At 41.9% G+C, this 13,779-nt stretch overlaps 1 protein-coding gene across 1 annotated transcript in view; it reads right to left on the bottom strand.

Moving 5' to 3' along the window:
• LOC135216293 (bridge-like lipid transfer protein family member 1) overlaps positions 1-13,779 on the bottom strand; it is a gene marked incomplete in the record, with an annotated part of 368,522 nt that overhangs the window by 190,774 nt on the left and 163,969 nt on the right. The window contains 2 exon segments of the mRNA XM_064251459.1: positions 9,109-9,273; positions 11,039-11,185. Of these exon segments, the coding sequence (XP_064107529.1) occupies positions 9,109-9,273; positions 11,039-11,185 (312 nt within the window).

Below are 13,779 nucleotides of genomic sequence, written 5' to 3'. Positions count from 1 at the left end.
TATGAAATATGGTAAATTGGCCATTATGTTGCTTAAGCAACCTTATGCAAAATTTAAGAATGCAATGCTATTACACAATGCAAGAGAAAAGTACTATTAAGAGAAGCATTTGTAAAATAGATAAAATCAACCAAACAATCAGAGATTGATATATAGCTATATGAAAAAATATTTTGAGAAAAATAAAAACCTGCAAGGCACTTGTGCATGACAATTTAAAATTATATTTCAATTTAAAATTTTATTTCATCTCACTTAACACTTCATACGCCAGGTGAAATTTTGTAACAAGGAATGCCAGGTGGGGGTCTGTGAGACCCCAAATTAAATAATGGATATCCTTCATGTCACTGAAGTTGCAACAATCTTATTGTTTACATATGTTTTCATGGCTTATTTTATAAAGCTAACCAACAATATATCCTTATTTTCTTTTCATATTTTTTATTTATTTGCTTAAATCCAAATCCTACCACATTTCTGAGTTTTTCATAGTTTTTTTTTTTTTTACATTTAGGTGTTCACGCCATCTATAAGTTAATTTTCAACATTCTTATGTCTGGAACTTGTTCATAACGTAATAATATAAATGTTTGAGCAGCTATTGTACCCTAGATTTTTAATTAAGAGGAAGTATCATGAAAATGAATAGACAAAAATTAGTTTAATTTTCATTCTGATCATAAAATTCATTTATATAAGAAACTCTTAAAACATTATTGTATACTATTTTAAGTAATGCCTATGCACAAAAATATGAAAGGAAATAAGTAAACATATAAATATATATAATATCTAAAATTGTAATTTGAAAATAAATTATTTATGAATCTGGTAAACATTCACCACAAATTCAGAATGAGTGATCCTCACAAATAGGTTTATTGCAGGTTTGGCATGACTTTTTGGTCTTCCTGTCTATCTTCCTAGGACAAAATCCACATCTTTCTTTTTGTTAGGTATCCTTTAGCCCATGATGCTGATATCGAACTATCATCTTCACTAATAATGCCTTCATACACATCTTAACATGATTTGGCATTCATCTTCCAGATGACTGTGGCAAGCATAACTGTTCTACTAACTGTTAAGAATTTCCTTAGTTGACGTGGCCTCTTATGTGGTGTAGGATTTTTCATCATGAAACACACAAAGGCATTGTAACAAGCAACATCCAATATCCAATAATATATATTCAATGGCTATCAGTATGATATGCGCTTACATGCGTAGTTCTTCACAAGCTGATCTAATTAATCAACACCTCCTTTTGTTGTATTGTAATCAAGTACAACATACAGTTTGAAAGGTTCTTCTGGCTCTATGGCCCTGTTGAGATGCACTGAACTTGACAATAAAACAGTCACATCTTTCTTCGGGACGTAACTACAGACCATAATTCGATCTTCCTTGGAAAAGCCAGATTCTGTCAAGTAGACCTTAGGTTCCTTTGTTTTTTGAAATGATGGAGGATTAACATTTTATTCTTCCTCAAAGTACCCAACATTGTAAGATTGTTATTAAGAAGGTCTTTAACTAGGCGATAATTGGTTAAAAGGTTTCTACCAGTATTTTCAATGGTTGTTATTAGGTTGCGAACAACTCTTTGTGGTTGCCCGCTTTCAGCTTTTCCATCACTTTTTCTAACATAAACTTGTGCATTTAGAAGGAAAGCATTTGTTACATCTCCAGCATTTCTCCCTCTTGCCCAATAAAAAAGGTTCAGTGGCATACACATGAGGAATAAAGTGATGAATATAATAAATTGTAAAAAGAAATCCATCTGACACGCATTGCCAGGTGGGGTCTCTGGTGACCCCAGTAAATTTGTTGCTGTACAATTTTCAAACTAGACAATTTTACATAGCAAAATTTTGTGTACCTATATAGTAAACAAGGACAAACAAAGTCAGGAAAGGAAACTATTCTAAAACATAATTAGCAAGTTGGCAACATACAAAAAATTCTGTGGGGTCATTCTGACACCTCATGGCGTACAAAGGGTTAAATATGTGAGCACTGACAGCCATAAGATTGTCAAGACAATTATCTTACAGATTTGCAGTACAAGAATAAGATCTCTAGTCTAGTTGTGTGGCATCATAGCCCCTCAATAGAAATTGGATGCTCAGATTTAGTGATGGGTAATATTTCCGGAGTCCCAAACATTAAAGTAAAAGACAGGGCAGAAATTCTCTACTGATGAGTGGTTTAAGATAGGCCAACAGGTTGTCTTTCCAACAATGATTTACATCACAAAAAACTACTGTTTACAAGGAAAATACACAAAATTATGAAGAAGGAAAGGACAAAAGTAATATGAGAAATTTTCTAAGACAATTTGTATTTTTCATAGCTACAAATCTGAGGTCTTAACAATAGGATAATTTCTAGCGCCTAGCTGGATCCGGTTAAAAAAACAGATGAAAGCAAGGAATCTTGTGATATCTGGCAACGCATGCGTAGATTGGGTGAAGGATGGTCGAAGACCATCCACCTACGATCATGCATCAGTCTTTCCCAACTCAGGATGTCTTAACAAACAGAGGGGTGGCTAGAGGCGGGCAGTATGATGTTAAGACCTCAGGTTTGTAGCTATGAAAAATACAAATTGTCTTAGAAAATTTGTCATTTGTTCATACGAGAACAAACCTTCGGTCTTAACAATATGATAGACTCATTCTTGGAGGGAGGTACAAGACCTAGACTGGCTGGGGGCCTACCCACCAGTCCAGCTCCATAAGAAATGACCTCTGGAGAGGGACTGAAGCCCGTTGAGAAGCTAGATAAAATATCTAACCACTCTGACCCTGAGTGATGTACAATGCTGTATGGGAGAATCATTGTATAGGGAACCAAAGAGAAACTTTGACTGCCTAATAGCAAACCAACACACCAGGGTTTGTACTACTCTAAACTCCTCCTTGCCAAGGAGTGGAGCATATGCTACCAAATAGAGGGTTTGACATTTACATATTAAGTGACCACACTATCAGTATGACTACCTTACTCATTGTATCAGACCAGTCCAGCGAATGACGTGTCTATTCCTTAACATGCCCGAAGGAAGAAGGAAAGGTACAACAGAAAGGAAGGAGACCAGCCAACTCACTCATTCTCTCATCCACACAATCATCTTAGGAAAGATACAAAAGTGCCCTGTTAGGGGCAACTATGAGTACACAACCTGTTGGGCAGCCACCACAGTACCCAGGGAAAACGTGTCCGCAGATCTGTGGGCAACATCCTTAATATGAGAGGCGAACGTGGACTGGCGTAACCAAGTACCAGTGCTCAGCACTCTATGTACAGCCAAGTTCTTATTGAAGGCCAGAGCGGGACCAATACCCCTAACGTCATACGCTCTAGCCTGCACAGACATGGTGGTGGAATCATCAAGAGGCAAGTATGCCTGTCTGATGACTTCCCGTATCCAAAAGAAGATAGTATTCCTAGACACCTCTTTCTTGTACAGCCTGTGCTAACAAAAAGTCTGCAGCAACCTGGTCTGAGGTGCCGAGTCTATTAAAGATAGCAACGCAGGGCCCGGACAGGGCACAATAAACGCTCTTGAGCATCACCACCCACAAGTCATTCTGTAATGGAATGGAAAATGAAGTGAATCTGTCATTGTGCACAGAGGGAATTTTGGGTCTTGGCCACGAATTCTGCGACAAATTTGAAGGACAACGACCCCCAACCCCTGGTGTGCTTCACCTCATAGCTCAGATCGTGGAGCTCTCCTACCCTCTTGGAAGATGCCAAGGCCAGAAGGAAAACCGCCTTGAGCGTCAAGTTCCTGTCAGATGAGCGACGCAAGGGCTCATATGGACTCTTAGTGAAGCTCTTGAGAACCAAGGAAACATCCCACGTCTGAGGCTTGAGCTCTCTAGGAGAACTCAACTGCTTGAACCCTTTAACTAGCAAGGAAAGTTCCCAGGAAGAGGAGATGTAGATACCTTTAAGGCGCAACACCAAACTCAGGGCTGCCCTGTAGCCTCTAATGGCAGAAACGAACAAATGTTTCTCGTTTCTGAGGAAGGTTAAACGTCTGCTATTCGCTGAATAGACGTTACGAGTGTAGAAAAACCCTGTCACGACACCAATCACGGTAGATCACTTATTTGCCTTGGTAAACCGCGGAGGGCAACTTTCCGAGACTGCTGGACATATGCCCTGCTGTCCTTCTGAGAAAAGCCTCCTGCTCGGAGGAGAAACTTGATAGCCTCCAACAGTGAAAAGACAGGGATTCTACAGACTGGTGGAACATTTCCACAAGAGGCTAACACAGGAGATGTTGCCAAAGGGGAAATCTCCCTCGGAACCTCTGACAATAACTACAGCAGATCTGGGAACTACTCACCTGAGGCCCCAGAGGGGTTACCAAAGTCATTCCTGAGACCCTGTGAACTCATTAGCCTGTTCAGAACTTGACGGATCAAAAAAAAACGGAGCGGAGGCATACACCTCCAGGTTGTCCTAGGGATGTTGGAATGCCTCCTCTGCCAATGCTAAAAGATCTGGGACCACTGAACAGAATATCTTCAGCTTCCTGATGAAGCGAGTCAGAAAAAGGTCCAACATGGGTCTGCCGAAAACCTGGAAAAGCTTGTCTGCTACCACTTGATGAAGTGACCACTCAGTGCCTAGGATTTGATGCTGACGACAGAGTTTGTCTCCAACCACATTCAGTTTGCCTGGGATATACCTGGCGGAGAGCTCTGCCTAACTGCTGACCGCTCATTGGTGAACCTCGACGGTCAAGGCGTGAAGTTGAGGAGAAACCAGGCTCTCAGTTTGTTCACATAGGCTAACATCATGGCGTTGTCTGACATGAGAACGACAGAATGACATTCTACCTTCTCCCCAAAACTCCTTCCAACCCAGGAAGCTGCCTTCAACTCCAAGACGTTGATATGTTGCTGCTTGTCCTCCAAATGCCTGAAGCGATGAAGTCGCCTACATAAGGCTGCCCAATCTGTGAGAGAGGCGTCTGAGAACTGAAGGAAGTCCGGTGGCAGAGAAAGTAGAGCGACATCCTTCGAAAGATTCAGGTCGTCCAACCACCAACGAAGGTCTTCTCTCACTTCCAGAGACAGAGGAACCATTAACAGGGGTGAGTCCCCCGCCGGAGACCAGAATTCTCCCAGTCTCCATTCCAGAAGAACCAGCCACTGACGAGCTGACTGATGTGGTTCCTACAGGAAGTTGCGTGCCACCACCCGCAACTTCTCCAATCTCTGATCTGACTGGAAAACTTTGCCACTGTTGTATCGATGACCATGCCCAGGTAGAGAATCCTTTGACTGGGTACGAGGTTCAACTTTTCCTGGTTGACTATGATGGCCAGTTCCAGACAGAAACGAAGTAGACAATCCCTGTCCTGCAGCAGTTTTTCCATGGAAACTGCCAAGACCATGTAATCGTCAAGGTACCTCAGTGAACAGATCCCATGAGCATGGGCCCAACTTGACACAAGAGAAGACCCTTGTTGTCAGCCCAAAGTTCAAAGCATAGGACTTTGAACTTGAAGACCTCGTCCCCAAGAGAGAAGTGAAGGAACTTCCTGGACGTCGGATGAACAGGGATTTGGAAGTATGCGTCCCTTAAGTCTATCGACAGCATGAAATCGTCTTCCCTCACAGCTGCCAACACCGTACGCGGGGTCTCCATCTTGAACCGTGCCTTTTGATGAAGTGATTCAAGGTGGATAAGTCGATCACAGGTCTCCATCCTCCCGACACCTTGAGCACCAAGAAGATGTGACTGTAAAAACCCGGAGACGGACGCACCACTTCCTCTATAGCAACCTTTTCCAGCATCTTCTGCACCTCCTCCCGATGAGCCAAGAACTTTAGAGAATCTGGAGGATATGCCTTTCTGAGCTGCAGTCTGTCTGACAGAGGAGGAGAGAAATTGAATGGCTGTAGGTAACCCACCCAAAGGGAATCTACCACTCACTTCTCCGCCCTGTAACTCTGCCACTTGGCCCAATGGCCTGCTAGGCAACCCCCTCCATGGCACAGGACCGGGAGAGGCGCCTAACCTACCGAAGCCCCCTTTACCTCTGTCCCTTGGGCCCCTTCTTGTCCTAAAGGAACGAGAGCGAAAGGGACGTTGATCCTCTGACCAAGGCTGAGTCGAACGGGAAGGCCTTGCCAAACTCGAATTTCTCGACGGCCTACCATGCAACAATTTTCTTGAGTACTGCTGGACAGGGGGAGGAGGAGGAGCTGGATGTCTCCGAGGACGAGACTCCGACTTAGACACGGCGTGGTACACCAGTCTGTCTTTAGTGTCAGCCTGATGCTGGCCTATCGCATTCTAATCAGCAGAAGGTTAGCCAATAAATTAACATTGTGGTGAGCCATATACAAAAATGACTTGCCTCCAGACTGCAACAGATTGGCGAGAGAGGATGCAGTCACCAACCTTTTTTGGGGACCTGTCGGAAGCTATCTTGGCAATGACCAGAGACCAGAAGTCCAGCCAAGAAATCGTGAGCAACATGGAGGCTGCCGTAGATTCCAATGCTGAGGCAGCCTGCGGAGACAAGGACATAGCCACCGACCTCACCTGCTCCAAAGTCAATTCCTGCTTCAGGCCCGTGAGAGGCGGGAGTAGTAGCTTGGTGGAGCCACTAGAGTGAAGCGAACCGTCCTGGTCCAAAACAGAGGCGTTAACCCTATACAAGATTAACTGGACATGCCCTGATAATTAAAGCTGGAGAGATGATTTGGGATCCTGCATAGCTCTCACCAAGGCTTCCAAACAAGAAGGAGGGAAGACGACCGAGCCTGAGACCTCTTTCCAAATTGTTCTACCCATGCATGAGATCAACAACTTCCGAAAAGGAAGACAAAAACTCTTGTGTTGCTCCCTCCTCCTGCTCCGGCAAAGGAGACTGACGACGAGAAGATGTGCAGGCTCCTCTAAGGCACCTTCTTCATTAAAATTCATGGCAGGATCAGCAGCCAAAAAGCCTGAAACACCAACTAACCTGTCCGGGCTGGGTCCACATGTCGGCTCCCGAAACGAACCCTCTATAACACTAGGAACATCACTACGTTCTCCTCCAACAGATGATTCATTAACATGTCTGTGAATGGTCACAGGCGTGGCCGACTTACGAACGTGAGTAGGAGAGGAATCCTGAACACTCGAGATCGAAGGAGAATCCTCAAGAATCAAACTCTTACAAGCATCAGTGAGAGGGGCAGGCAAACACTCCTGCTGCAACAACTTCGCGCTCACCACCTTCGACCTACTGACAGGCGCCTTGAGATCCTTACGGCGATGAATAGGCCTTGGAGAAGAAGGAGCACTTGCATCACATGCACGGACAGGGGAGGTTGCAACACGCTCACGATGTGCATGGACGGGGGAAGTTGCAACACGCCCGCGATTTGATGCAGAGGACAGAGCAGCCGCTGCAGATTACACAAGGGCGAAGACAGAGTAAAGTCTCCTTGGCCTTTCAATGCTTGATACGCCGACGTGGCATAGAGGGGGAAGAGGGAGAAGACAGTGGTCCCTTTCCCAACCAACAAGGCAGCCAACTTAACATCCAAAACAGAGTCCAACCTCTTAAGCACTGCCTGGCATATAACCCCAGACTGATCTGCAAGAGAAGGCTCCGACGACATGGAAGGGAGAAGTAGCGAACTGGGCGGCAGAGATGACGTCACGACTGAGAGGCAGTGCAGAGAAGAAAACTGGGAGTGACGTCATCAATGGGAGTGACATCACAAGTGGTGATGACGTCATGGCTTCTCCTCGATGTGAAGGGGAAGAGACACCACTGGCAGAGGAATAAACAGTGACGGATCCCGTGACGTCATCAACAGGGCAGATGCCATAGCTTCCCTCCAACTCGAAGAAGTGGCAACAGTCACTGGCAGAGCAATACAAGATGGCTGACCTCAGTTACCCTCGAAGACGAGGCCGGGAGGAGGGGGTATGGCCTGCCCAGCCTGACGGGGTACCCCCTAGCCCGAGCATCTTCCAATCACTGCCATCTTGGATGCCTCCAACTCTGGAAGAAAATAGAATGATAAAAAAAAGCCCCCCCTTCCCAGGAATCAAATTAATTCCCGAAGAAGAAGGGGCGACATTACAAACATCAGCCTGGTGGCCTCCCGATACTTCCAGCGACGAATCAATGGAAGAAAAGGAAGGAGATACAGGAACAATTCTACTATCAGGGTTGAATACTGCAGGAGACGAAGCATCGTGAAGGGGCGAAAAAACCTTCCCATGAAGGAAGAGTCGAAACCCTCCGATGTTCTCTCTTGCTATAAAACGACTTCTACTCCACTTTAGGCCATGCCCGGCATTCCGTGCAAGGATCGTTAGTACAAAAATTGGAACGGCACCTACTGCACGAAATGTGGGGGTGTTAGTCGCTGCCAAAGCCAAAAATGAGAACACGGAATACTTGGAATTCCAGGGCACACACGTTGACGAGGCCAAGAAGGAGCAGAAGAAGCCATAATATGAAACAAATACACACACACAAAACGCAAACGAAACGGGCAATTAACCGGGTAAAGGCCAAGAGAGGTAAACATGACTCTCGCCCAGGTGGTCAAAGAAAAGACTGATGCATGATCGTAGGTAGATGGTCTTCGACCACCTTCACCCGATCTACTCGTGCATTGCCAGATATCACAAGATTCCTTGCTTTCATCTGTTTTTTAACCGGATCCAGCTAGGCGCTAGAAATTATCCTATTGTTAAGACCGAAGGTTTGTTCGCATATGAACAAAAACAATTTCAATATTGAGTCTATTCCCCTGGACGAGCAACAAGAGGTTCTTGTTAAGCCATAAATAGCATGAATTCCACAAGGACAAGTAACAAGAGGTTCTTATAAACCTATAATATGTAAAGTACTTCATAAGACAATAGAAAGATTTATAATTCTAGTTAAATGAGAGAAAGCTTCATTTTGAATAGTACAAGTTTTCTTTGTGGTATAAAACTAAAATTACTTAAACTTGCAAATACCTGGTATAATAGTAAATTAGTTTACATTAATTAATGTGAAATGTTTCAAGACATCATGTACAGATACATAAACAGCAAAAATCAATAAGCTTTCCTTACCTGCATAGTCTGATAGTCTTGTGGGAAGAAAAAGCTAAAAAGCTGCTCTCTCTGGCGATCAGCCCAGGGTCCATAGCATAAGTTTGTACCTTTCTCACACTTGATATCTAAACCCCACACAGGAGGAGATGCATTTACTTCATCTCCACTGGGAAGACGCATTGTCTGGAAAGATTTAGGATCTTGATAAATGACATGTATCAGATGTTAACGTAATTTTTCAGTTTTTAGTCAACCTTGTGATTCTGTTAACATTTAATATTAAGACATTTAGTATTTAAATATTTATTTTTAAGGAAATTTGTATTGTATATATTACGAAAGTTAAGTTGTAGTGTGGTGATTTTGCGCCTCCTCCCCGCTCGTTAAAGTTTTTTAATTACCCTTTTAACATTCGTATCTTTTTGTTTACGTTTGGGTACTTGACTGGAGCCCTCGGTGAAGGAGGTGAGAAGAGACAGAGTGAGTGTTTGGGCAGACAGTTCGGGCTTTCTACAGAGGCTGTTCCTTTTTTGCTCTGCAGCTGCCGCACTTGCTATATTTTATCAACGCTTTTGGAAGTATCTTGAGCCCTCCTTCGCAGGTACACATCTGGCCACCTGCGGTGTTGTGTACGCTGTACTCAACTTATTTTGAGTGCTGTCCTTCGCAGGTACGCTTCTGACCACCTGCGGTGTTGCGTCCTGCTTGTATTGCTGGTGATTTGTGCCACCTGCGGCCTTATCTTGTTGCCACCTCAGTGAAGATTTTTCCTGAGATGTTAGAAGCATTTGCTTTTCCAGGACGCCTTGGAACTTTTGCAGCTGTGGGGGCCTTGATGCCCGTCAGAAGTCAAGTAGGGAGACAGATCCCAGGTAAGCGTTCCTTTTTGTATAGTCGTGCAGGACCTCTCGACTCCTCATTCCTGGTGCTTCTGTACTCCCCTGTTAGCAGAGTTCTGAAATTACTGGGATCACAGCCTACTGTAAGGCAAGACATTTATTATTAGTCCTGGATCACGGACTCCCCTTCTGAGTGTGAGGAGATATTTTTGTTGTTATTATTATTTATATATATATAGTTATCTCTTATAATGAACTGTTGAGACAGTTGGGATTTGTTGCCCCTTTTGTTTGTTTGATTATAATTATAAATTCTTATGATGTTAACAGCCGCGTGGCTTTTATATTTGTTTATATAATAAGTTTAGATTATAAACATAAGTAGGAGATTAAGTGTTTTCTCCCTGTTACTCTTCGCCTTCCTTCCCATCCTATTTAGTTATAGGTATTGGTTATTTTATTCATTTTGATCTGGCCAGTTATATTGTATATTTTGATGTATTTTGCATTCATGTATTTCTCTCTATTATCTCTGTTTAGGGCTTAGTTTTTAGAAGTTAGGAATCCCAAGGGATTATTTAAGGGCTAGAGTTTGTCCTTGGCAGTCACAAGGTTGACTTTGATTATTTTTTCTTTGTTAATAAATATTGTTGAGTTTTCCCGAGTGTTTTCGTCTCCATTGACCATCTTTTCCTGGATACTCTGTAACAACACTGAGTATACATCCTTTAGTGTAGACAAACCTGCACCACGGCCCAACAAGGGTCGTAACAACATGATTTAAACAAAGGTTTTCATAACAATACTTTCACTCTTGTTCATTTGATTCCCAAGATTTCTATTCCAATTAAAATTTTCAACTTTCTTTAACCCATAAACTAAAATAAAAAGAAAATTATTTGAATCTAAGATTACAGAGCTTGTCAACAATTTGGATGCAGAAGTTAAACTCCTACCTCCCAGGAGTACACAATCCTAGGGAAAAGAAGTGCATGGGATTTGTGACAACTGAAAATGTGGACTAATATCAATAATGGCTTTATTTGCAAAATAAATATATTGTGAAAGATGGGAAAAATAATCATTACAGTACTTCATATACAACTAACCTGTGGATGCTCTGGAACAAGACCTGGTTCATCCATGTAGTAATACAACTGAACTACACTTGAAGACATCACAACAAATCCTTCACCCATATAACGTGGTGGTTCATCTGAAACACCTGTGTACTTGGGGCTCGGAGCTAGAATAACCTGTAGGATGAAACACTTTGTTACCATAAAATAAAAATCGCTATTTTAAAAAACTGTTTAACAACAAACCCCTAACTTAATGGTGCCATTTCATATGCCAAGGAAAACTTTCTCCAAAGGAAGCAATAGAAGAGCAAGCACCAACTTCTTACAAGTGAGTAGTGCATGGGTGACACTAAAGGCCTGGTAGCTCTGCTGAAATCCAGCCCATTCTTCATCTATCTTCCAGTAGGTGACTTTGTTCCAAACATAACAAAAATATTTTTGCTCAAGATTTTGACTGTTCATTTTCACTCAGTTTCATACAAAATATTCTTTTCTTATGACCAATGTTCAAAAGCTCATGAAATTTGGATCTCATTTGTGCAATCTACAGCCTATTAGGTTACAGTCGACCCCTGACTATTTGTGGTTCAGGATTTGCTGATTCACCTACTACATACTTGCGAATTTTTCTGTGGAACATAACTCCGATTAATGCATGGAAAATTTGCCCTTTTGCAGATGTTTTTGCATTATAAAGGAAAAATAAATGAATAAATAGATAATAAATAGATCATATCTAAAATATTCACTAATTATATTCACTTTATTTTTGTGACTAAATACATTTTTCATGATAAAAATGATTAATTAATTTTCAAATATTAATGAAAAGAGTGTAAAATCAATATTTATTTTAAAAAACATCCATCAATTGTACCAATGTTACCCCTACTACATTAAAAAATTGTAAGACTTGAATACAGTGTAAAAGAAAATGTGTGCGCTTGAATATAGGGATAACTTGATTAGTTTTCACCTTGGTAAGAGTAACAGTTGGAGGAGCGTTCACATGTAGCTGTAAGCCAAGTATTTTTAAATGTAATGTTGCACGATGACTTCGAAATTATATTAGAGTGCTTTAGGATGATAGCTTAAGGTATATTTGGTATTTGAACTATTAAAATAGGTAGTTATATGCATTTTTAGGCAGATAGTTTAAGGTATAATTAGCTGGTGGTTGAACTATTAGATAGGCAGTTCTAAACATTTATAGAAGGGTGTCTCAAGTATTCACAAATTTTGGCTATTCAAAGCCGGTTGTGGTCCCTAATTCCTGTGAATACCAGAGGTCTACTGTACTTTCCTTTGGTTGGTACCACTGGAGGTCCTTAAGTAAGGATATCTGAGAGTAGAAAAACACCACCTTATGACAATGTCATAAGGTGGTGTTTTTCTACTCTCAGAGTATTTTTTTCATGGTGCACATTTTCACAATAAAACAAATAATGAAATTTGTAGCCTAATTATTTTAATACGGTGTTAGTAACTGTTGGTTTTTCACAAACTTAGGTGTTGACACTTAAAGCTGTATAGGTTTGCATTAGTTATGATTTACAAATTCACTATTACTAAGTTACGGTGTCACAATGGGTTTTGCAAACATTCTTTTCAAATGTTTGCTTTGTAAAGAGAGCAATTTATATATAGTATATAAATTTATTTGTGGTGAAGATGTTCATAATCCATGATTTATTATTACTCTTAAAATATGACAAATTTTCTAAGACTATTTGTATTTTTCATAACTACAAACCTGAGGTCTTAACAATAGGATAATTTCTAGTGCCTAGCTTGATCCAGTTAAAAAGCAGATGAAAGCAAGGAATCTTGTGATATCTGGCAACGTATTCGTAAATCGGATGAAGAGTGGTCAAAGACCACGCACTTACGCCACCGCGTCAGTCTTTCCCAACTCAGGATGTCTTAATAAACAGAGGGGCGGCTACAAGTGGGCAGTATAATGTTAAGACCTCAGCTTTGCAGCTATGAATAATACGAATGGTCTTAGAAAGTTTGTCATTTGTTCATACGCAAACATACCTTCGGTCTTAACAATAGGATAGATTCATACTTGGAGGGAGGTACAAGACATCCTAAACCGGCTGGGGGGCCTACCCACCAGTCCAGCTCCAGAAGAAATGACTTCTGGAGGGGGACAGAAGCCTGTTGAGAAGCTAGATAAAATGATATCTAACCACTCAGACTCTGAGTGATGTACAATGATATATGGGATAACCATTGTACAGGGAACCAAAGAGAAATTTTAACTGTCCAATAGCAAACCAATACACCAGGGTTTGTTACTACACCCAACTCCTCTTTGCCAAGGAGTGGAGCATACAAGCAACCACACTATCAGTATGACTACCTTACTCACCTGTATCAGACCAGTCCAGCGAATAACATGTCTATTCTTTAACCCGCCTGCGGGAAGAAGGAAAGGTACAAGAGAAAGAAGGAGACCAGCCAACTCACTCATTCTCTCATCTACACAATCATCTTAGGTAAAATACAAAAGTGCCAATTTAAGGCAACTATGAGTTACACAACCTGTTGGGCAGCCACCACAGGACCCAAAGAAAACATGTCCATAGATCTGTGGGCAACATCATTAAGATAGAAAGAGGTGAATGTGGAATGGCGTAACCATGTACTAGCGCTCAACACTCTATATACAGCCAAGTTCTTTTTGAAAGCAAGAGAGTGACCAATACCCCCAACGTCATCAACCCCCAACCCCTGGTGTGCTTCACATCATAGCTCAGACT

The sequence above is a fragment of the Macrobrachium nipponense genome, chromosome 6 (assembly GCF_015104395.2).
Source record: "Macrobrachium nipponense isolate FS-2020 chromosome 6, ASM1510439v2, whole genome shotgun sequence".
In the NCBI taxonomy this organism is placed as follows: domain Eukaryota; kingdom Metazoa; phylum Arthropoda; class Malacostraca; order Decapoda; family Palaemonidae; genus Macrobrachium; species Macrobrachium nipponense.
Note: the sequence above shows the minus strand (reverse complement) of the source record. Positions and strands in the feature narration are given on the sequence as shown.